At 33.7% G+C, this 26,808-nt stretch overlaps 1 protein-coding gene across 8 annotated transcripts in view; it reads right to left on the bottom strand.

Moving 5' to 3' along the window:
* Cnot4 (CCR4-NOT transcription complex subunit 4) overlaps nt 1-26,808 on the bottom strand; it is a 121,534-nt gene that overhangs the window by 56,952 nt on the left and 37,774 nt on the right. For 6 of the 8 annotated variants that reach the window (XM_027952147.2, XM_027952150.3, XM_027952149.3 and 3 more), the window contains exons 2-3: nt 7,466-7,731; nt 758-955 (exon numbers count right to left, since the gene is read on the bottom strand). In XM_027952147.2, the coding sequence (XP_027807948.2) occupies nt 758-955; nt 7,466-7,639 (372 nt within the window). In that variant the 5' untranslated portion in view covers nt 7,640-7,731. Of the gene's footprint in view, nt 1-757; nt 956-7,465; nt 7,732-10,415; nt 10,503-20,525; nt 20,656-26,808 lie in introns of those variants that run through there. The other 2 variants (XM_027952148.2, XM_071611812.1) reach the window with 2 other exon arrangements.

The following is a 26,808-nucleotide window of genomic DNA, read 5'->3' as shown; positions in this document are numbered from 1 at the left end:
CAGTCAGTTTCTACTTGCCATCCCAACAATCTAGTCAGCTCTTCATAGTATATAAGAAATTAAAAATCTGCACATGCATATTTATGGGCCTCAAAAAAAATATAAACTCAATAATACGTCAATCAGACTGGTGGTAGAAGGAAAGAAAAAGAGGCAGTAAACAAAAAAAGTTAAAATCTATCCTGCCCCAAATGAGTAACAAATAACTTGGTCCTTTATTTCACTTAATCAAATTATCCTCCTTTTCCTAAAATTATATTATAATGAATAAATAAAGGAGAGTGACATAGTACTGTAGCAGTTACAAAAAAACTAAAAATTACTATTTAGGTAGAATTAAAAAAAAAAAAGGTCATTATGATCTCTAGTCGGTTCAAATAACTGCATCTCCATTGTTGGTCCTTAACACAGCTACAGAAAAGAGGAAAGAATCAGAGTATTCATGTCACATGTTACTATTAAGGGCAAAAATAGAACCATTATCGATTTGCAGAGTAAAGGGAACTTCAGAAATCTAGTTCACCTACTTAATTTTACAACCAAAGAAACTGAGGCCAAGAAAGAGATGAAACATTTGCCTAAGATCATAAATGGTCACTGGTTCCTCAGCTATTATTAAAATGTCATTTCTTATGTTCTCCAAGGTTTCATATATTCAGAAGGATCCTACAGGTAAATAGGGTCAACTATCATTTCCAAACCAGCAAACACACAAGAAAAATGTCAAGCTGACAAAGAAAACGGGAAGAGCACTCACCTCTGGGTCAGCTAGGCGCTGGGACAGACCTACAACAAAGACGAGGTTTTTTTGTACAACACGTACACTAGCCAAATGTTTGCGATTTTCTGATATTTTCTGTTTTCTCTCATTTTGTTTCTGTTTTTTCTCATTCTTTATCCTTTGCAGTTCTTCCTGGGAGAGGGGTTTGTAAACTGCTGGATCTTCTGGATATGGCTTTAAGCATAAAACAAACACAGACATTAGCATTAAATAAATAAAAAACTGAATAAATAACAAGTGTCCAATTCTGGATGGCGGGTATAAGGTTGTTCTAATTTCCTTTTTTTTTAATAGATTAAATTGTTTTTATTTAATAAGTTAAATATCAAATAAAATAGTTATTAAAATACTTCATTTTGGAACTTAGCACAGACCACTTTTAGCATTAAAATATCAAAGGTTCTAAGTGACCACCAATACCACCAACACCCAGTCTTGGTATTTGCCACAGTGCACAGCACGCAGTTTATAAGAAGCTTCTAAGGTAATGCATAAGAGGCAAAGAATATACATTCTCTTATCTAAATATGGGATTTACATATTATAATCAACAAATACATAATAAAATCTACCACATGCTGAAAGATTAATAAAGTTTTTTTTTCCCCCCCTAGGCTTTTTTTTTTTTTTAAGATTAATAAAGTTATATGCTTTTTCTTTAATACATCCTCAGTCTGATAGTGAGAGAAATAGCAAATAGTAATATCTAGATACTGGACTCAGGAGTCTGAATTTAGTTTTAACAGCAGTCAGGTAGTAATGGGCAAGTTAGACTCTATGTCTCAGTATCCTCATATGTAAAATGAAAATAATCTTAAAGGTTGATGTAAAGATAAAGTAACACTAAAAGAGCTATTCTTACTGTGCCTGGCACATAATAAATCCCTCAATAAGCTAGGAATTTCACTGTTTTGTGTCTTTATCTTTTGCTTCTCAAAATTATGGCATTATTTTCATTCCTGCTGCTAATGTCAGGGCTACAGGAGTCCAAATAAGAGCTGTGGAGTCTGAGTGCCTAGCTTTGAATCCTAGCTCACCCTGAGATCATGTGACCTCTCTGCCTCAGTCTCCTCATCTGTAAAACAGAAATTACAGTACTTTAGCCAGAGAGTTTTTGTAAGAGTTAGCAGAGAATACACTTATAAAGTGATTAAAATCATGTCCTGCCCATAACCAAAGTCATTTATTATCACTAATAAATATTGCTAATGATAAATGGAAGATGAACATTAAATGCAATAATATTAAAAACTGGTTATGAAGAGATTGCAAGGAATAAGAACCAGAATTGGCTGGAAAACTGTGCCTATCAGAATATGGAAGTGGAGGACAACAAAAATTATGCCAATAAGAAAAAAAGTAGGAACAGAGAATAATGGAGAGACTATCCAGAAACCTAAATCCTTACTAATGCCTTTAATATGAAATTATTTTCATCTCTTCATATGTAAGTAAATAACAAACAAAACCCCTCAAACTTGTGAACATACCCAGAACAGCAATTTACAAAGTGAGATTTCCTTTATGTTCCTCAACTTCTACTAGTTAGTATCTTAAGTTCTCCAACAACCTGATTCTTTCCCTTTTATGCCTACTTTCAAATTTAACCTGCTGCTTTTAAAGAAAATTGTATACTCTTCATAGCTTATCATATCATCAAAAAACTATATACCTAGTCACCTAAAAACGATGTTGGCACCCATGCCATTTGATTAAAACATCACAAAATCTGAACCTCTTAGTTAATTGGTCCTATTTGGCATGTTCCAACTTGTGAGTAGGGGGCAACAAAACATCTGGCTCAGTGACCTGACTTTTGTATGATCCTTAGGATTCCAGGATCAAATATAAAATAACACAGTATGGCTCTTTTTAAAAGTTCAGTATCTGCCAAATAAACACTAAATTACTAACTAAAATTGGAAATTTAGCAGCATTTTCTTTAAAAAGTATGTTTTTCAGATGAAAATTAAATTATTTCTTGCATTTTAATTCCAGGGCCCAAATGGCTAAGATCTATTAAAGAAAGTTCAATTCCTCAATCAATCACATAGTCTTCATTTGAGGTTTTTCTCAACTCTGCCTCTCAAAACTTTCTTGTCTCACTTTTCTGTACATGTATTATCTCCTTCCAATCTTATCTACCTGACTGGATGATTTTAATCTCTTGAAGGTATTTGGAGCTGTGTACACACTAGTATAAAACTTATACAACAAGTACCAAAAAAAGCACAAAGATGAATCACATATCAAATTACTAACTAACCTGGTCTACTGTAATCATTTAATTTCTTCCCCATGTGTTATGTTCTTGCTTTGATTCCAAATGCTGTTTACTTGTGATGTTTACTTTTATCAGACTTTCCAAGAATTTGATTGTTTTGGTCTTTTTAGAGAATCAGCTCTTTTACTGAACTTTTTCTTCCTATTTCACTAAATTCTGCTTACTCCCCTGCCTTCCACCATACCAGAGCTTTTTTTGTTTCTTTTCTGATTTCAAAAGCTTAAAATAAGTTTGCTAATTTTTGTTCTGTTTGCTAATTTTTCTTCTGTTTTCTAATACATTTACATTTTTAACTTTTCCTTTACATACCATTTAGGCCTCACTCTAGATATTATGATAAGTCATTTTACAATTACTGATTCAAAATAATTCATAATTTTCATTTTTTTGAGAGAGAGAGAATTTTTTAATATTTATTTTTCAGGTTTTGGCGGACACAACATCTTTATTTTATTTTTATGTGGCACTGAGGATTGAACCCAGCGCCCCGCGCATACCAGGCGAGCGCGTTACCACTTGAGCCACATCCTCAGCCCTTATAATTTTCATTTTGATCTCTTAAATCAACATTACAGAAGACCATAATTTTTATTTTACAGATGGATAACAAAGATCAGAATCTGAAACAATTCTGATTCTTGGTCTTTCATATGTTTTTCTGCTCTGCAAATTCATAGAACTTCAGTATTCTGATATTTCAAAATAAAAGTTAATGCTAGGTACTTGAAAGGCCTATTCATCAGGAAACATGACTTTTGGTTCTAGGAAATACTCTTCCATTATATATTTGATAATTATTTCTCCCCTGTATCTTTATATTCTCTTTCAGAGTACTTAATTATTGGTATTTGACCTCTTTGATTGCTCCTCAAATACGCTTAATTTTTCTCAAATATTCCATATCTTTTTTTTTAATGCTTTCTCAAAGATCTTCTCCACCTCATCTTCCAACACTTTCATTAAGTTATTTCTGCTACTGTATTTTAATTTTTAATAACTATAGTTATTGGGGCTAGAGTTGTAGCTCAGTGGTAGAGTGCTTGCCTAGCATGTGTGAGGCACTGGGTTCGATTCTCAGCAGGTCATATAAATAAATAAATAAATGTCCATCAACAACTAAAAATATTAAATTAAAAAAAGATTCTACTAAAAACAATAACTATGGTTATTGTTCATTGAATGTTCTTTTTCATACTGTCTTGTTCTTTTTTTGCCATTTTTTTAATTGGTTGTTCAAAACATTACAAAGCTCTTGACATACCATATTTCATACATTTGATTCAAGTGGGTTATGAACTCCCATTTTTACCCCGTATACAGATTGCAGAATCATATCGGTTACACATCCACGTTTTTACATATTGCCATACTAGTGACTGTTGTATTCTGCTATCTTTCCTATCCTCTACTATCCCCTCTCCCCTCCGCTCCCATCTTCTCTCTCTAGCCCATCTACTGTAATTCATTTCTCTCCCTTGATTTTTTTCCCTTTCCCCTCACATCCTCTTATATGTAATTTTGTATAACAATGAGCGTCTCCTTCCATTTCCATGCAATTTCCCTTCTCTCTCCCTTTCCCTCCCACTTCTCATCCCTGTTTAATGTTAATCTTTTTCTCATGCTCTTCCTCCCTGCTCTGTTTTTAGTTGCTCTCCTTATATCAAAGAAGACATTTGGCATTTGTTTTTTTAGGGATTGGCTAGCTTCACTTAGCATAATCTACTCTAATGCCATCCATTTCCCTGCAAATTCCATGATTTTGTCATTTTTTAGTGCTGAGTAATACTCCATTGTGTATAAATGCCACATTTTTTAAATCCATTCATCTATTGAAGGGCATATACTGTCTTGTTCTTGTTTCATGGACACAATATCTTCTATTATTTCTCAGATGAAAGTAGTAACATTTCTGTTGAAGTTCACACTTCCTTGTTTAGTCTCTGGTTTTCATGTGAGTGAATATTACATGATACTATGTCAATGCACCACCTGTGTTCCCCCACATCTCCTGTTTCCCACCAGGTATTTTTCTTAGAAATGCTGCACTAAGTGGACACACAAAGGCAGTTAAGGCTGTGGATATAACTCAGTGGTAGAGTATGTGCTTAGCATGCACAAGAACCTGGGTTTGATCCCCAGCACCATGAGGAAAAAAAAAGAAAAAAAGCCTGGGGGTGGAGGGGGGAGACAAAAGGACATACTAAAAATGACCAAGTTGGGCTGGGGTTGTGGCTCAGTGGTAGAGCACCCGCCTCTCACGTGCAAGACCCTGGATTCGAGCCTCAGCACCACATAAAAATATACGAATAAAATAAAGGTACTGTGTCCAACTATAACTAAAAAATAAAAATATAAATAAATAAATAAATAAAATTGACCAAATAATCTGTTTAGCAACTAGGACAAAGAGCAACACTAAACTTTCTTGGTTTTGTTTTTCAAAGCTCTTAAACCTTCCTGCAGAAGGACACATTTCCTCTTGTGAGCCAAAACCAGAGCTTGCTTCAACCATCTCCCCACTTGCAACTCCAAGTTTACTCACACTATCTTGACAAGCTACCTTACAGAGTGGCCTCTGTAGGCCCTCTTCCTACAGAACTGGATTACAAGTAAACTGCAGGCACTTCCCTGCTCTCTTCAGACATCTAGTAACATTTGTGATAACCCTCTGTGTAAACACAGCCAGTGGGGCTGGTCTCTGACAGGACACATTCAGCTCATGTCCCACTGATGAGCTTCTCCCAATCTATTAAGAAATAATGACTTTGTGAAGTCAATCAAATTCACACTTCTTAGAATCTTGAGTGATCCTAAAAGTCACCTCTTTCAATAAAATAGTTCAATATGACTGTTTTCTTTTGAATGGCTGATTTTAAAAATATGACTAAATACTTAAAATTCATAAAAATGTATATATTTTTTTACTAAAGCAATGCTAAAGTTTTCACTTACCTTTCTATTCACATTTCTATATAAATACATGCTATAGATATATTACATATTATGTTATATGTACAATATATGTAATATACAAATATATGAACTATATTAACACTTAAATAGATTTTTTATTTATGTGACATAAAATATGTGCCCATTTGATTTTTAAAAATAAACAGAAGTGAATTATGCATCAGTTTCTGAAATTTCTTATAAATCCTCAGGTAAAAAGGTTAGAAGTAGTTTATTTTCTAAATTCTAGACATGAAAAACATGTTTTGATTTTTTCAAAATTTGGTAGTAATGAACACAGAAGTTCTTTGAAACAGTTAATTAGAAAATAAATGGGGTAGGCAGAGCAAGCATGGGAGGAATAGACGAACTCTAGATAGGGCAGAGGGGTGAGAGGGGAAGGGAGGGGGCAGGGGGTTAGTAACGATGATGGGTTAGTAAAGTTTGAATTGTATAATATGAAAGTGAAGACAAATTTCATAATAACATAACAGACATCTTAATCCCTAAGGTCACAAATAAAGTCCTTTAAATGGAAATGTAGCAGTCCTACCTACCCTAATAGTTTATTTATTACACTGTAGCTGTGTTGTAGTTGTTTATCAAAATAACAAAATCCACAGAACATCAAAACTCACACATTCTTAGAGTTAGAAGGGGCTTTCAATAACACAGTATTTCAGGAAAAAAAAAAAAAAAAGACTTTATACTCAAAAGTATATCTAAATTCCAAATTTACCACTCAGAAGTTGGTGACTCTGGACAAGTGTAAAACGTGTATGGTAATATCAGCCTAGAATTATAGCAAGGGTTCAACAAACAAGCAGTTATAAACTTCTGAACCATAATTTCTCTGCCATTATTAACTTCTTTCAGTAAAAATCTTAACTTCTCACCTATTTTGTACTAGAAAATTTAAATGAACTCCCCAACAATATACAGAGCATGTTTTTCCAGTTTCATATCATCCTACCCAAATTCATTTCTTTATTCCTAATCTCTTAACAGCAAGCCCCATCGACTGTCCATTTCCTCAACCAGAAAGGTTATTTAACTTCATAAAGGTCACACAGCTAGTTAACAACAAAGCCTTGACTTGAGTCTGACTCCCAGGGCAATGTTCTTTCCACCTCATTTTGCCCTTTATTTTATTTTTTAAATATTTTTTTAGTTGTCAATGGACCTTTATTTATTTGTATGCAATGCCAAGAATAGAACCCATGGCCTTACACATGCTAGGCAAGCACTCTACCACTGAGCCACAACCCCAGCCCTCACTATTTCTTAAAGATATAATGCTACATATAATCTCACCTGAGGTTTACAGACTGTTTATAACCAATTACTCATATTCATGAGGGAAAAGAACTATACAGTTAGAACTGTAAAGTTAAAAATTTTAAAAACTATACAGTTAAATAACTATAAGGTTATTTTGAAGTATTTACCTTTCTACATGCAGGACAAAGTCCATTTTCATCAGTGCGAATTCGATGCCAACAAAATCGACAAATCTGGTAGCCACAGGTGCAAGGGAAAAAGTTGATATCATCTATCTCCAAGGGCTCCATGCAAAGAGGGCATTCCACAGGGTCTTCCTTAGCATCAGGGCTTCGAGACATCTTCACGTTTATTAAACAGCAGCAAAAGTTTATAATAATTTAAGGGAGAAGGAAGTTCAGCACTGAAAGCTAAAATGTAGAACTTTGAAGACCTGCATAAGAAACATAAAAGATAATGTTTACTATTGGAGAAAACAGCATACCCAATAATCAAAAATGATATCATCAAAAAATTTAGAAAAAGCCATGTGTGGCATGTCTGTAATCCCAGCAACCAGAGAAGGAGACAAAGGAGGACAGCAAATTCCAGGCCAGTCTGGGCAACGTAGCAAGACCCTGTTTCAAAATAAAAAATACAAAGGGCCAGAAATGTGGCTCACTTGTGAAGCACCCTTAGGTTCAATTCCTGATACTCCCTAATGGAGGGGGGTGGGGGTGGTGAGTGGGATGGATGAAGGAGAGAATATTCTGCTCTAATCTTAGATTTCTGAAAAATTTTGCATAGCAATACAAAAGGCCTGGCAATAATTTTTTTTATTTCAACAGAAATATAAAAGAACTTCCTTTTTTCTAGATAAAACATTTAATAATAATTTACAGCACTATTTATTTTACTAATTATTTTATGAAAATAAGATAAAGAAACATCTTAAGCTTTAAAAACACTATAAAATATCTTATCTCTGATCTAAAAGCTAGTAAAATTGCCATATTATCTAAAGAAGTATTATAATATGCTAAAAATATGTCACAATTTACATGAAACCAATTGAAAAAGATAAAACTTTAATCATCTAGTATTACACATTAATATCAAGCTCTTGCCACAGAAAAGCTAGGCTAGAGCTAAACATCCTCACAGGAGAATTACAAGTGATTTTGATTATGAGTGATTTTGATTATGAAATAATGATGAAAAGATGATCAACTTATTTATTTAATCAACCAAAAAATAGCTTTTATTTTCCCTATTAGTCTGTCAAAGAAGTTCGTACCTCCACTTCAAAAGTAGAGATTATCACTAATCTAGTCCCTCTTTGATGGAGGAAATGGAATCTATTATCTTGCCTTAAGTTACACAGCTATTAAGTGAGGCTGCTGGATTCCCTTCAGGAAGCCTTTGCTCACAATCCACTCCCTTGTATCAACTAAGAAGATTTCTACATAAACACACACATGCATCAAGCAGTTGCTATGTTCTTTAGCACTGTTCATAATATAGAAAACTACAAACAACACACCATCCATTAACGGGGAAATCATTAAGTAAGTTAAGATAAGCCATAAGGTAAATATGTGTTAACTCAGAAATATGTCTTATTCTAAAGTTAAGCATTTAAAAACAGGAGCATTATATATACATATAAACTAACATTTATATACATTTACTTTTTTTTGAGAGAGAGAGAGAGAGAATAAATCAATCTTTTTTGTAGATGGACACAACACAATTCCTTTATTTTATTTTTGAGAGAGAGAGAGAGAGAATTTTTTAATACTTATTTTTTAGTTTTCGGCGGACACAACATCTTTATTGGTATGTGGCGCTAAGGATCGAACCCATCGCCATGTGCATGCCAGGCGAGCGCGCTACCGCTTGAGCCACATCTCCAGCCCCAACAATGCCTTTATTTTTATGTGGTGCTGAGAATCGAACCCGGATCCTGCCCGTGCTAAGCAAGCACTCTACCACTGAGCTACAATCCCAGCCCTACATTTACTTCTATATAGATTTATTAAGCCATATATAGACAGAAGTATAGATACAGATATTTCCTTCACCAAAAAAAAAAAAAAAGTTTGAACATTGAGATGTTGTCAAATTACAAAACAAACTATAAATGACTAATTTTTTGTTAGAAAAATTGGTATTATCTGAATTGCTGAAAAAAAATATTTTCATACATCAAATGGCCAAATTTTAAAAAGAGAAATTGTTTTCATTTTCCTCTAAAAACTTTTGACTTTTGTTAGTAATTACCCCCCCCCAAAAAAAAAAAAGAAATGGTATCTTTCTGTGACTCTGTAGTTACTTCAAAATTAAAGTGTTTAAAAAAAAGTACACCGAGGGCTGGGTAGCTCAATTGGTATAGTACTTGCCTCACATGCACAAGACCATGGGTTCAATCCTCAGCACAACAACAACAAAGAAAGAAATACACTGAATATGTATTGGTAAACAATATAGCACTCCTGAGCTACAGATCTGGATTTGCCACTATCAGATACCTTCATATATAAAAGTAGCAGTATTCAGTTATTTTCTAATGGATCTTCCAATCTGGCCATTCAAAAACTATACCTCTAGAAAACACAGGCTTAAATACAGGTTCTATCAACAGGAAACCAAACTAAACTAATAAAGGAGTGCAGATTGTACTTTTAATACCTTAGACAATAAGCCAGCTTTTGCTTAACTACAGCTTATTTGCGTTTTAGTGAAAGAATCTATGGATGGGAAGGAAATAATATACTGGTGTTTATGACCTGCAAATCTTTCTAGAAAGTATATTACTATAAATAAAAGATGACACATTGAAGTTTTTGCTTTTTAATATTAATTGGCTTTTTTGTATTTTTTTATTTGTTTTAATTAGTTACACATGACAGTACAATGACCCTGACATACCATACATTTGAATCAGATGGGATATTATTCCTCATTTTTCTGAGTGTACAGGTTGCAGAATCATATTGGTCACGCAGTCACATATATACACACAGTAATAATAATGTCTGTTTCATTAGATTTGCTTTTTAATTTTAAAAAAGTTTACAAGACTATGCATCTTTCCATTTAGATGGAAGAAAAGGGACAAAGAAGTAAGAAGTATACCTAATACAAAAGCAGGTACATCTTCACACTTCTAGCACCATGGAGAGATGCCACACAGCAGGTTAATCAGTCTGATACAGAAGAACACTGAAATTTAAAGAAAAAGACTTCACTTCATATCATCCATTAAGTAGCTATGATCTTGGATAAGATACTCAGAAGTTCTAGAACTTAATTTCTCAAAAATGTGAAGAGACATGAACTTTTAGGAATTTCAAGTATAAAGAAAGTTCCAAATGTAATCTCTCTGAACTAAGTTTTTAAAATAATATTTGAAAAAAACTCTCTCCCCTCCTAATACTCTGGCTCAAATTTTCATAGGGAAGAATAATTTTATTCGTGAGTCTACTAATATTAAAATAAATAAATAAATAAATGTAAAACATAGTAAGTTGAAACAAGATAACAAAGGTATTCATTTAATTTATGAAAAAGGCAAGTAAAGCTAATGACTTCCTGGATTGGTATGGGGGTGCTTAGGACAGATGTGATCAGTTTTTAATTCAGTAATTAATTCTGTAGAAAAAGTATTTATTTTCTTATTATTTAATCCTCACAGTGAGTTGAAAAGAATATGAACCCTTTAGAAAACACATAACTGAGGCTAAAGTTTAGAGTTCAAAAATAAAGACTGCCGGGCTGGGGATGTGGCTCAAGTGGTAGCGCGCTCGCCTGTCATGCGTGCGGCCCGGGTTCGATCCTCAGCACCACATACAAACAAAGATGTTGTGTCTGCCAATAACTAACTAAATAAATAAATATTTTTTAAAAAATAAAATAAAAAAATAAAGACTGCCAATATCAAAATCCATGCCCTTTCCAAGACAGAAGTCACATACTTTGGTGTGAAATGAAAATGCCCCCCCCAAAAAATAAAATGACATTGCTTTCCCCAAAATTAAATTCCACAGCAAAATTTTACCTGAGTTGTTGTTCTCTGTATCATAAGTAACTTATGGTAACAACATAGACAAACTCTGAACTGCATCACCAAAAATCTCAGATACCAAATAGCAACTGCACAAAATTAAAACTGCATACACAAAACTAGGCTTGAAAATTCCTCATCAATTATATAATGCTATATACATGATTTTATGTTTACGACTGTTGAAAAAAAAAGAATGTAAAGTAGTACTGCCACTGTGGAAACTAATTTGGCAGTTAATCAAAAAGTTAAACACAGAACTAGAATATGTTCAGTAATTCAACTTCTAGTTATATACCCAAAGAACTGAAAGCAAGGATCTGAACTGATATTTACACACTGATGTTCACAGCAGTATTCACAATAGCCAAAGGGTGGGAATAATTCAACAAATGGATAAACAAAACAAGGTATACCAATACGATGGATTATTAAGCCATAAAAGGAATCAGATTATGATACATGCTATAAAATGAGTGAATTCTAAAATGTTATACTTAGTAATAATAAGTCAGTCACAAGAAAGACAAGTATTTTATGAATTCACTTGTATGTAGAGTCAAGAAAAGGCAAATTTATAGAGACATTTTGAGTGGGGGTTGGTGGGGAATGGAAAGTTAAACTATTTAATGGGTACAGAATTTCTGCTTAGGATAACTGAAAACAGACAATAGTAATGGTTACACAATGTTGTGAATGTATATAATGCCACTAAGTTGTATACTAAAAGATGGTATTACATATTTTATCATAGTAAAAAACCCACAAAAGTAAATATGCCATGTATTCCCTTAAATAAATAATAAAGAGTACAAATGCAAAAATTGTATTTGATTGTCATATTCAAATTAACTAATCCTTTAATATTCTGCCAATCTAATAGCTAATTTTCTTTTTTTTAAATATATGTATTTTTTAGTTGTTGATGGACCTTTATTTTATTCATTTATTTATATGTGGTGTTGAGAATAGAATCCAGCGCCTCACACATGCCAGGCAACCACTGAGCCACAACCCCAGCCCCTAATAGCTGAATATCTAATAAGATAAATGCATGTGATACAACTTCGCTGATAGTTGCACTGAAATTACACTGCTAACTATATTATATGTACTCTGTAATTACACATAATTAAAAGCTATTTATAAACATAAACACATATATACTGTGATCTAGAACAGACTCATTAAAATTCCCATTAAAATCCCATATACATAGAACTATAAACTGTAAGTTTTTTAAAGATCTATAATACCACATATTTTATATTTTATTTAACTAGCGTTTTTTAACTATAAATTGTTGTTTACTTCAATGTCTATTCTCACTGGAATAGAGCCAAAAAGGTACTAGTGCATCCCATTTATTTTATTTATTTATTTTGAGCTGGAGAGGGGGCGGGTAGTAGGGATTGAACTCAGGGACACTGAGCCACATCCCTAGCCCTATTTTGCAGTTACTTAGAGACGGGGTCTTACTGAGTTGCTTAGTGCCTCGCATTTTGCTGAGGCTGGCTTTGAACTCTCAATCTTCCTGCCTCGGCTCCTGAGCTGAATTATAGGTATATGCCACCAGGCCCAGCCTGTGCATCCTGCTTATCATGGTAAAACATTTCTTTTTTTTTTTTTTTTTTTTTTTACATCCCCAACACTTTTTATTTTGAGATAAAAACTTGTGTATTTTTTAACTTTATTTTTTACTGTAGTAAGCCATAGATAACATAAAATTGATTATTTTTAACTATTTTTAAGGGTATGACTTAGTGCCATTATGTATCTTCCCACTGCTCTGCACCACCACGCATCTGCAGAATATGTTTTAAACTAAAACTTCCCAAACTGTAGTTCTGTAAGTAATAACTCTATTAAGTAATAACTCCTCCTTATTCTTCCCACCCTCCAGCCTCTGGTAATCATCATTTTAATTTTTGTCTCTATAAATTTGACTACTCTTGGCACCTCATGTATTTGGAATCATAGACCAGATGTCATTTTGTGACTGACTTATTTTGCTTAATAGAGCATTTTCAAGGCTGCTAGTAAATATTAAGCACTCACATATTCCATTAATGAGATAAAAAAAGGAATAAATTGTTATGTCAGTTAATAATAACAACATTTTTCAAAAATAAAAACTAGCACTAGGGCTAGGGTTATAGCTCAATGGTAGAGTGCTTGCCTAGCATGTGTGAGGCACTGGGTTCGATTCTCAGCACCACATATAAATAAATAAATTAAAGTCAATCAACAACTAAAAAAAGTATTTTTAAAAAGTATTAAAAAAAAACAGCACTAAGCTGTCCACTGCTTCTGTATTAGACTCACATTTCAGAAAGTATGTTATTATATAAATTATACAAAGACACAAAACAGACTCACAGTAGCTTTAGACAGTTTGATAAATAAAAAAGGAAAGTGACTAAGTATCAGCACCAATACCTATTACCCCTTTTAAATTTGTACTGAAGTCCCAATATATACGTGTGTGTGTGTGTGTGTGTGTGAGTAACAGAACTCAGGATTATCTGTAATATCTTTAGGAGGCCTAGAAATCTTATCTATGTTTTAGAAAAATATCTACCTAAGAACTTAAAATTTGTCTCTCTTGAAAAGTTAAAACTGTGTTAACAGAAAAATCAACCATGTGGGACTGCTTCCTACCTCTCCTCCACTTTGCTATCTGTTGAGTAAAATGTAAATCAAAAGAAGCATATAAGTCATCTTACATAATATAACATGTTCCCAGAGATAAGTCTAGTGTCTTCCTGAAAATACTGACTCCATTTGCAACAGTGTGAAGTTCAGGCCTGAAAGCAATCTCAAACCCAAGAAGATTGAAGTGAAAGGTAATTTAGGAAAAGATCTAAAGTACAGGTTAAACTGCAGGGTTAGGCTAGTTTGTAGATGAGATCCAGGAAATAAAAGAACCACAATGAGATCTCCTAGGGTCTGAACAAATTTCAAGAACTGACCCAAAGATCTGTTTGGTTATGGCAGAGAATTATTTCATGTCCCAGGGTACTGTTAAAAACAACAAAGCAGTCAGCCAAAAACAAATGGATCTTAAAACCTGGGTGTGGCTAGGGAACCCAAATCTGTTTCCCTAAGAAGCAACACTGCAAGAAATAATCTACCTAGCCAGTAAATAAGCAAATAACAATAAACTCTTGAAGGGGATGAAGGGAGTTAGGAGATCAGTACCTAGAGCTGGTACAGTATTATGTAACTACACAGCTTCCAACAACAACAAAATCACAAGCTATGCAAAGAAATAGGAAAGTTTAACCCGTGTACCAGGAAAAAAAATGCAGGCAAAAAATACTGCCTGCAAGAGCTAGTGAATGATAGATTTTAACAGAGAGTGGTATTAAAGGAGTCACAACACAATTTTAAAAACAACTAACAGAGCCAGACACATTTCTATAATCCTAGCTGCTCAAGAAGCTGAAGCAGGAGGACTGCAAGTTCAAAGTCAGTGTCAACAACTTAGCGAAGCCTTAAGCAACTTAGTGAGACCCTGTCTCAAAATAAAAACTAAAAACAGCTGCGGATGTGGCTCAGTGGTTAAGTGCCTCTGGGTTCAACCCCTGGTCCCACCCTCCCCACCCCTGCAAAAAAAACAAAAACAAACAAATAAACAAAAAACTAAATGAAACCATAATTAAATCAGAAAGGTATGATTTCAGTGGCACATCAAAAAAACAAGAAAATCAATAAAGAGACACTACTGAATAGAACTAAACTGGGCACAGTGGTGCACGCCTGCAATTTCAGCTACTCAAGAGGCTGAGGCAGGAGTATCGCTTGAGCCTAGACAACCTGGGCAATATATGAAGACCCCAACTCTTGAAGGAGAAAATAAAAAAAGAATGAAAACTCTATAGAGTTGGAAAGCACATGACTGAAAAAATTCACTAGGAGTTCAAAAGATCATCTGAAATAGAATAACTGGCAAACTTTAAGTCTTCAAAAAAGCAGAAGAAAAAAATACTTTTTAAATACAGAACTCACATCAACAAACTCATTTAATGGGAGTACTAGAAGAACAGGGGAAAGAGAGAAAGGAGAAGGAAAATTATTTGAAGAAATAACAACTATGAAAATGAAAGACTATGCATTACAACAACATAGATGAATCTCACAAACAATATTGAGCAAAAGAAGCAAGGCATATAAAAATATGAATGCTGGTCATATAAATATCAAAAGAGAAAAAAAGACTATTTTCTAGGGATGTACCTTAGGTGATAAAAATCAAGATAGTGATTATCTCTGGAAAAAAAAAAGAGAGAGAGAGAGAGAGAAGGGGTTACAAGTGGCAATGCCTATGGGGCAGGGGATATTCTGCGATACTTCAAATATCCTACTTTACACTCATGAAAAGATTAGCAAGAGGTTTGCTTTATAGTCAAGGTGCATATATTTTACAGTTACATGTCTTTTGTACAATTTTGGATGTATATTTCTTACTTTATCAAAGTACTAAAACAATAAAATAGCAGCTGCAAATTTCCCAGAATTGGTTAAAAATAATCTCAGATCCACTGGGAGATGAACAAACCCAGATCAAGAATATAAAACTGCAGAACACTAAAGGCAATAAATATCTAAAGAGTAGTCATAAAGAAGGGATTCTTTACCCAAAGGAATGAGAATTAGAATATCAGGAGTCTTCGCGACAGCAGCAATTGAAGCCAGGAGGCAGCAAATATATCTATCCTCAAGATATTGAGAAAAAAATGACTGTCAACTTAAAATTAGGCTCCTAGGAAACAATAACCCTAAATCAGAAAATTAAAGCATAAACATCATTTTTTAAATAATAGAGGAGATTTTGACATGGGCTAGGTATTAGATAATATTAAGAAATTACTGCTAATTTGGTCATACTATGACAATATGGTGTTTAATAAACCTCGTCAGTAGGAGATTCATTTGATGTATTTAGACTTCGTGATGATATTCTAGCAGGAAGGGAGGCACAGAAAGGGAAACAGATGAATCTAACAAAATGTTGGTAACTGTAGAAAATTAGGGATTAAAATACTGGATTTTATTACTCATTTAGTCTACTTTCATGTATTTTTAAAACATTTCATGATTAAAAAGCTAAAAGTGACATACCAAGTAAAAACGTTAATTTGTTAGACTTAAGAAGGATAAAATAAAATATTAGAAAATGTCAGTTGGGAGGGAAGTGAAATAAGAAATTATTCAATGGTAAATTTTAAGAATGGTAAAATCATATAATCTTCTATGATCTAATAATTCCACTTCCTTTTATCTTCCTTAGAGAAACAATTGCACATTTGCATGAGGAGCCATGTACAAACAGGTGGAGCACTGTTTCCAACAGCAAAAAAAAAAAAAAAAAAACCCTTGGAACTCTAAATGTTCAATGATGGGAAATGGCTAAGTTATCTTTTAATAATAAAATGAAAGCAACGTAAAAGACTAAGATGGATTGGCACATACCAACAAACTGAATAAAAAGTTAGTTGCAAATACTGTATATCAGTTTTTACATTTTTAAAAAACATATTTTCTCTTTATAATTATATATGCAAAAATCACAGAAAAAAATTACAAGCTGCTCAAAGTGGTTACTGCTAGGAAAACAAGGAAGAGAAGGATTTAGAAACTGAAACCTTACCTATATTCCTTGCAAAGATACTATTTATGTATTTCTTATAAAACAAATTAATTTTCAAAAATAACTTTCTTGGGATACTAACCTTTCAATATTTTGAATATGAAGACTACCTACTTTGTTCAATACTCTACCACAGACTGTATGTATAGTAAATCAAAAGCTCTACAACTGTGTGCATGGGACAATCATAAAACAGTTATCTAAAGGAAATATATAAAAACAGTTTTGGGCATTGAGTAGTAGGGCTAGGGGTAGTTGGCTTTCTTCCTCTTATTTTCCTCTACTTCCTAATGTTTAGAAGTGAACATTACTTTTATGAAGGGAAAAACAGTATTAAATTAGTTAAAAATTAAGTACAACTGACAAAAAGATACAATAAAGCAATGAGATAAAACAAACTTTAATGTATAATTAGAAAATCAGCATTAACATGTTTCCTATTAACTTAATGCTCTGTCAGAAGGAGGCTAGCTAGGAGTTTAAGAAATTAAAGGCCAAGCCTGATGGAAGTGTCATTGGTAAGATAAAATTAAATCTGCACAAAATCAAAGAAGAGACTAATTAGTGTGCTAATTAAATTAGTTCTCTACCATACTTGCAGAGGTTGTCAAGAGAGTTGCCTGTATCAATGCATTTTCAATTCAGGAAGAAATAAAATATAAAAGTTCTATTTGAGGAAAAAAAGTACTTGACAGAAAGGTGTGCCTATTTTAAGGTTTGTGAGAACTCAAAAAAGAAGGAAGAAAAGTCTCAGAACCCTTTTAAATTTGCTTAATGTGACCTTATAAAAACTCACAAGAATTAAAAAAAGGTTTTTGAGGACTGACCCACACACAGATTTGAAACAAGTGCACCCAGGTATCATAAGTACTTCCCTTCTAGTCAGTGTGGACTTACAAATTTGTTTTTAGAGATGTTCTGTATATCAATTTATAAGATCCCAGTAGTAACAGACAAAATACAAAAATTAATTTGAGGAGAAACACTAAACTGGTGTATAAGGTGTATAAGGGCTAATCTGGGCCTTTTTTGTTTTGTTTTGTTTTTTAATGCTTGTTTATTTAGCATGGCTAAGTGCGGACTATCTTTTGCCCAATCCAAACATAACCAAGTCACTTACATTCTACCACCTCCTAAATTCTGATCCCAGGTGGCATGCGACCAAGTGCTCTTCCTTTCACCAAGGTATCACTGCCAATTCATCCTTCTCTCATTTCATTCAGGATCATTCTGCCCCACTTCTGTGGTTCCACCTCATGGTAAACACTAATTCATATGGAAGTCCACCCTTTCAACTATTATGACTGAGTGGGGCAGGAAGGAAGAGTACAGTAAGACAGAACTCATACAGGAGGAAAGAAGAAATATATGGATAAATAGCAGTTTTTTAAATGGGGTAAAAAAAAAAAAAAAGATTTTAAATTTTTTAGGCAAAAATTGGAAGTAAGTGTACACAGAAAATTCCCTGGAAATGTCATTAGATTTCTAGATATGTTGGCATGAGATTTCTGGATATGCAAGCATGCAACCATCTAAGATAAAATTTAAAAATTAATAAAGGTTTTAAGAGTCTTAAAATACAGAAATAATACCTATGAATTCTTTTTGGGGGGATGCTACGGATTGAACTTAGGGGCACTCAACCACTGAGCCACATGCCCAGCCCTATTTTGTATTAGAGACAGGGTCTTATTGAGTTGCTGAGGCCGGCTTTGAACTCAAGATCCTCCTGTCTCAGCCTCTTAAACTGCTAGGATTACAGGCACTCAGTTCCTGAATTCTTTAAAAGGAAAAATTCAGTCTTTTAATTTTCGCTCCTCCTTAATCTCTACATATGCCTCACTTCTGTTGTGACTCAGTAAAATCTGGATTATCAGCAGTTTTTCATTATAAAATTAAAATAGTAGTCAAGAATTCTCTGCTCTTGTACATCCACTTCATTCCTATTTCCAACAGAAAATATTAACCAAACTAATATTCATGTAGAAAGTCCCCAAAGAGAAATGAATATGTCAGATTGTTTTAAAGAATAAAACATTCTATAAACATAAATTGATTCATGACACTAGATTGATTACAATTGTGAAACATAGTCTATCATCTCTGTCCCACCAAAAAACTCCCAAAGAATTATGTGGGGGATAGGAGGAGTTAAATACATAAAACAACGCAAACTTATTCAACCAACTCAAAAGCTATGCTTCCAACATAGAAAGTAACAGTCAATATATGGGTGCTGGCTTTATTATTCTTTAAATTGCCCCTAAATATATGTGCTGTATATACACACTTTAAAAACAAAAGTCCATGATCAACTATGAGCAAAGAGCCATTTAGAAAGAAACATTCATTTTGCAGCCAAAATGGTCTACATAAATAAATATATACCTTAAATGGCTTCAGGAAATTAAGCTTAAGTTTAAAAAAAGGACTAAAACATATATGCATATAAATTCTGATCAAAGATATTCTCTTTATTCAGTTATGAGATGGAAAATAATATTAACTCAACCATACCACTGCCATCTTAGAATGCTAAAGCCCCAGTTAAAAACTGAGCACAGGGACTGGGGTTGTAGCTCAGTGGTATATCACTTGCCTTGAATGCGTGAGGCACTGGGTTCGAATCTCAGCACTACATAAAAATAAAGATATTGTGTCCATCTACAACTAAAAAAATTTTTTAAATTTAAAAAATTTTAAAAAAAAAACTGAGCACATTCAAAGAAAAGAACTTTTTTTATTTTGGTACTGGGGTTAAACCCAGGGGCACTTTACTACCAAGCTATATCCTCAGCCCCCCCTGCCACACACTTTTTTTTTTTTTTCATTTATTTTTTTACACTGAGACAGGGTCACGCTAAATTGTTTAGGCCCTCACTAAATTGCTGGGGCTGGCCTCAAATTTGCAATCCTCCTGCCTCAGCTTCTTAAATTGCTGGGATAATAGGCATCTGCCACCACACCCAGCCAAGAAGAGGCTTTTTTGTGAAAAGCTTAATAAATATACACCCTGTCAGTCCCACATAGACTTTTGCAATTACTTAACTTTGCTCTTTAAATGCAAAGGTAGTCACAGATAATACATGAACGAGTGTGGCTGTGTTCCAAGAAACTTTACGTATAGACATTAAAACCTGAATTTTATTTAATTTTCCCATATCAAAAAATACTATTCTTCTTTTGGTTATTTTTTTCCTAGATCTCAGGCTTCATAAAAACAAGCATTAGAAAGGTCAGTGGGACATAGTTTACCACCCTGCTCTACTCTAAACCAACAAAGAAGCCGCAGGAATGCAAAGTCTTGGACCTTAAACTTCTCACTGAAAAAAAAAAATCTGTTTAGTACTATATTAGGCAAATGGTTTCTCTTCCCTCTAAGGGTTCACTTTTACATGTAGTGATGTAATATGAAATATGTTTGGTCTTCATCTCCAGTGCCTGTCACAAGACTCCTTAAACCCTTAAAAATCTCCTGATAGGGCTGTCTTATTATTCATAATATATATATATATATATATACACCTACCTTTTGATCACACCTGAGTTTATGCTACCAGCATAAACTGATGACTTAGCCTTGGGGCCTCTAGATGTCCTTAGGATGGGGCTGGTCAGAAGAAAAACCAAAGGATTATAGGATTGGCACTTTCAGTCCTACTCGTGAACCTCTGGGAAGGGGAAGAAGAGATAAAACTCTATGAAAACTCTTGAATATTCGATGACTTTCCAGGTTGCTGAAACTCATCATGGAGGTCCTGGGAGTGTGGTGAACCCAGAGAAGGCACAGAAGTGCTGTATATTTCCTTTAATATATAATTCCCTGTTCATCTCTTCATCTGGCTGTTCATCTGTAATCTTTATAATAAACTGGGTAAATGTTAAATAAGATGCTTCTCTGAGTCCCATAAGCCACCACAGCAAATCAATCAGACTCGAGAAGGACGTTGCAGGATCACCAATTTATAGCTGGTAAATCCAAAGTATAGTTGATAACCCACTACTTTTGACTGATATTTTAAATTGGGGGCTGAGTCTTGTGGGACTGAACTCTGAACCTGTGGGATCTGACTTAAGCTCCTGATAGATGGTATCAGAATTGAACTGAACTGAATTATAGGCCTGTGTCTGCTGAACTGCTTGAGGGTGGCAGGGATGGCCTCCTCACATCTAGTCACAAAAGTATTCTGTGCTGAGTGTGAGAATAAAGTGTTTCTTTTTTTTTATCTTTACACATGTCTTGTTAAATGGGCCCTAGCATGTTATGAGAAAGATAGAACTATTTTAAAATACAGAGTTGGGGGCATAGCTCAGTGGTAGAGCATTTGCCTAGCATGCAATGAAGCCAAACTTATCTTAAAATATAAAAAATTCTTTCTGCATGTTCACACTCTTAAAATTCCACAAACCTGAAGTAATTTGATGATACAGGCATATTTTTCCAATTGGACAAAATCAAGAAATACTAGATAAATACTGACATGAAAGACTCAGACTGTCAAACAAAGACTACAATCAAAACAAGGCCACTTGGAATTATACATGACAAAGCATTAAGTACTACTGTCCTCAAAAATGTAATCAACACCTATAGAGAATACCCTATAAATTTATAATTGGGTGAAGATTCATACATCGTGGAAGGAAGAAATTTACTTGGTAGAACAAAAAGGAGTGACAATGAAAAGGAAATATAAATAATGAAGGATCAGCCTGAAGTGGTGGCCCATGCCTATATCCCAGCAATTTGAAGGCTGAGACAGGAGGATCACAAGTTCCAGGCCAGCCTCAGCAACTTGGTGAGTCCCTGCCTCAAAATAAAAGAGGGCTGAGAGTGCAGCGCAGTGGTAGAATATCACTACATTCAATGCTTCGTATGGCAAAAAATAAAAATAAATTAAAATAAAAAGGGCTGTAGATGTGGCAAAGCACCCCTGGCTGGGTTCAATTCCAGTACCAAAAAAAAAAGATCAAAGAAAGTAAAGGCTTAGGGTTGGGGCTGTGGCCCAGAGGTAGAGTGCTTGCTTACCATGCGTGAGGCACTGGGTTCGATCCCCAGCACCACATACAAATAAAGATATTGTGTCCACCTATAACTAAAAAATAAATATTAAAAAAAGAAAGTAAAGGCTTAGAAGTAAGATAAAACATTTATCAAATTCTAGGTTAAATTTTAATAAGAAACAGATAAGATGAACTAATGTGTTTGATAGACAAGGAGAAAGGTGAGTTTAAAGAAAAAATAGTTTATATGAACAACAGTAGTGAGAAATCAAAGGGGAGATCCTGCTAATCTAATCAAACTTTGATTAGATTTTTAAGATTGACTTTTTAAAAAAAAGAGCCTATATAATTTAACAGTAATGAACAATATTTATGAAGTGTTGTATACTTAGTGGGTGCTTAGTAATTATAGAAAAGGGGGCTGGGGATGTGGCTCAAGCAGTAACGCACTCGCCTGGCATGCGCGGGGGGCTGGGTTCGATTCTCAGCACCACATAAAATAAAATAAAGATGTTGTGTCCGTCAAGAACTAAAAAAAAATAAATATTGAAAAATTCTCTCTCTCTCTCTCTCTTTAAAAAAAAAAATTATAGAAAAGGATGAGGGAGAAAGGGAAGCAGAGCAAGAACAGACTAAAGGAAACTAGATAATAAATCTAATAACAAAATCTCAACTTTAAAAATCTGCAGAACAATCTTACAAAAACAGACTTTAAAAAAATCCTAAATATCATAATAGCAAAACCAAATTCAACCTCAGAGTGTTCCCAGAAATGCAAGGACTTCGTAATAATAAATTATTTAGCACCTTAATAATTCAGAAGAATAAATTGCCCCTCTCAAGAGATTCCCAAAAGTCACTTGATAAAAACCAATATTTTGCCCCTATAAAATCTCTTCATAAACTAGGGATAAAATGACAATCCTCTAACATAATTGGTACCTACTCTACTCTTATTCAATCTAATGATAAACCATTAAAGAGATTATTACTAAAATTAGGAATACACCATTATTACTAACATGATTCCAGAAGTTGTAGCCAAAGCTAGATAAAAATTTTTGATTAAGAAATAGCATTTTAAAAAGTATTTTAAAAGAACAAATGGTTACTCATAAAAAATGAAACACAAGGGGCTGAGGTTGTGACTCAGTGGTAGAGCACTCACCTAGCATGCATGAGGCACTGGGTTCAATCCTCAGCACCACATGAAAATAAAATAAAGATATTATGTCCACCGGTAACTAAAAAATAAAGATTTTTTTAAAAAATGAAACAGGCTCCGGCTTAGCGGCAGGTACCTGTAGTCACTGCTACTGAGGAGGCAATAGGAGGAATATCACTAGAGCCAGCCTGGACAACACAGTGAGACCTTGTCTCTCAAAAAGAAAAGAGAGGGGTTGGCTAAGAGATTATTTTAAGATACTACAAATATTAAAAAAACATAAATAAAATAATATTAAAGGAATTGCATCCCAATAAATTTAATATCTAAAGGAAATGTCTAGCTTAAAAAAAAAAAACTTCCCAGAACTGATGGAAGAAACAGAAAATCTAGTTGGCCTCTGATAGTTTAATTTATATTTTAAAACCATCCTACATGGCTTCACAAGCAAATCCTTTAAATATTTAAAATTTAAGTATTACCACACTTAGACAAGGTCTTTTGTAGAAAAGAAGATCATTTAACAAGGCCATATGACCCTATCTTGACAAAATCATTCAAAAAAATTACTGAACAAGGATCTTCATGAACACAGACATAAAATCCTTAATAACTCAGCAAACCAAACTCTAAAATGACTATGAATTTGTTCCTGAAATGCAAAAGTGGCAGAACATTAAAAAAAAAAGTGTGATTCACATTAATAGAATAATGAAGAATCATACAATCATCTCAAAAATACACAGAAAAACGTATCTGACAAATGCTAACATCTATACATAATAAAAACTTTGGGCAAACTAGAAACAAAAGGAAATTTCTTCATTCTTTTAAAAAATAATCGTAAGACTATGTGTTGAACACTTTCCTTAGAGTCAAGAACAAGTCAAGAATGTCTGTTCTCAATTTATCCAACATTTTACTACATGTCTTAGCATGTATAAGACATGGGAAAAAAAAAAACAATAAAGATATAAGACTGGAAAATAAATAAAATTGGTCTTACATAGAAAAATCCTAAACAATGGGAAAACTATTCACTTAGCTACATCACTGGTTTTATATAAAACCAATTTGCAAAATCCATTGCATTCCTAAATAGTAGTAACATACAATGGAAACAAAGTATAACTACCCCACTATTTACAATAGTATCAAAAAAAATCAAATACCTAGGAATAAATTTAAAGTAGATGTGAAACACATCTACATTAAATCCCAAAATAGCACTGAGAGAAATGAAAGAAGACTGGATATTTAGACAACACTGGTATATAGATCTATAAAATGAATATTCCTTCTCAAAAATGTTTGGCACCAGAAGTGTTTCAGAAATTTTTGGACTTCAGAATACACACATAATGAGAGCATTTTGGATTGGGGATATTCTACCTGTATTTCACTTTATGTAAATTATACTTAATATACTGTGGAAAGGAAAAGAAGGGAAAGAAAAAATAAGGAAAGAAAAAGGAAATACAGACATGCAATTTTAAGATTACCTTCATGGTCTGGTTAATCCAAACTTCTTTCAAAAAGTAACATCAAGGTATGCTTTGTAGAGCGTACTTTAGTGTCGCTTCTTATTTTTTTTTAGAAAAAGAAAAAACGAACCATGCTCTTCTGAAATCTGGTTTCTCCTAAGCTCGCTCGCTCTCTCTCTTTTTTTTTTTTTTTAACAAAAACTCCAGGATTTGTATTTTTTAAAATTTATTTTTTAGTTTTATGTGGACACAGTATCTTTATTTTACATTTATGTGGTGCTGAGTATCGAACTCAGTGCCTCAAGCATGCTAGGCGAGTGTTCTACCACTGAGCCAAGACCCCAGCGGCTCTCCTAAGCTCTTAATGCAATTAACATCATTCCTCTGCAGAAATCAAGTGTTATGGCTCTCAATGCATAATAGTCTACTATACATATATCCTGTAATTTAACTAGTCTCCTTTACTAGACGTTTTTTTCCCAAAGGTTTACTGCTGTAAGCAATATTGTAAAAAAAAAAAAAAAAAAAAAAAAATCCATGTATCTTTATTTATGTTAGTTTAACTGTAACTCTGAATGGTTAAAATGGTTCTGTCATGACCACACAGAGCTTTCACTATGCTTTATTTATTTAGGTGCCTGGGATTGAACCGGGAGCGCTTAACCACTGAGCCACATCTCCAGCCCTTTTTTATATTTTTATTTAGAGAAAGGGTCTCCCTGAGTTGCTTAGGGCCTTGCTAAATGGCTGAGGCTGACCTTGAACTCATGATGCTCCTGCTTAGTCTCCTGAACCACTGGGTTTACAAGCATGCACCACCAGGCCCAGCTTCACTAGGATCTTGATCTGGTATCAGCAAATCTTTTCCTTCAAGGGCCACTTCAGGCTTTGCAGGCCACACACAATCTATGTTGCATATTCTTTGTTTGGTTTTTAAAATCTTGTAAAATTGTAAAAAAACATTTTTAGCTCATGTACCTTACAAAAACAGATCATGGACAGAAGGTGGCCTTCACGCCAGTTTGCTGACTTCTTATGTACAAGTTCTACAAAGACCCGTGAAGAAAATAAATCAACCCAAAATTCCAGATGGTGTGTGCCAATCACCATATTTTATTGGATAGTCTAGTGTGATAATTTTTAGTTATATTTATGAAATGCAATTTACTTTTATAATATCTTATTCTAACTCCCATGTGACTAGATAATTATTTTAATTTTATAATTAAAAAGGCTAGTGTACAAAAAAGAAATAAGCAATTTTAAAGGTATTAATCAGAGTAAATGATTTTGCTAATGTTCTTAACCCTTCAACTACTCTTTTCAAATATTTAGAAGATATTTTCTGTAAAGCAGCTGCCAACAAATCAGTATACCCAACTATGGCTGCCTAATGATTCATAGCTACAGAAATAAATACCATCATCAAATTGTTCCCATTTTAGTCTACAGTGCATTTCTTTTTTTTTTTTTTTTAGATACTTTTTTTTTTTTTCAGAGAGAGAGAGAGAGAATTTTTTAATATTTAGTTTTTAGTTTTCAGCAGACACAACATCTTTGTTTGTATGTGGTGCTGAGGATCGAACCTGGGCCACACGCATGCCAGGCAAGTGCGCTACTGCTTGAGCCACATCCCCAGCCCCTCTACAGTGCATTTCTACTTTACCTATAAAACCTTTAGAAATAATAAGCAGAAAAAATATAGTAAAACTAATATTAAAAATTAAACTTTCAATATTTTCTTGACAAGAGAACATTTTCAAAAAAAAAAAAACCACTCTTAACAGCTTCTGCAAATTCTACCCTTTAAACAATAAGGATAAGACCAGTGAATTTCAGAGAATTATTATAAGAATATCTGTCTTATAAGTATATTGCTTTATATTTTATGTTCCTTTGCAAAAAATTACTACGCAAGTGAATCTTGAAGAAAGCTAACGGAAAGGAGAAAAATAGGAAAGTTTAAATGGAAAACATGGAAAGTAGACAATCTGCAGGTACAGGTTGAAGACTAACAGAAGAAGGATTACTTTATAGTATCACCAACTTCAGTGGAGTTGGTGACTTTTGATTTGTAGTGTCATGCTGAAATATCAGAACAAATGGGAATTTACAAAATATAATCAGCCTACTCCAGTTTGCCCTTATGTTCTTCAGTC

Source organism: Marmota flaviventris, chromosome 1, assembly GCF_047511675.1.
Source record: "Marmota flaviventris isolate mMarFla1 chromosome 1, mMarFla1.hap1, whole genome shotgun sequence".
NCBI lineage: Eukaryota > Metazoa > Chordata > Mammalia > Rodentia > Sciuridae > Marmota > Marmota flaviventris.
This window is presented reverse-complemented; position numbering and strand designations above follow the sequence as displayed.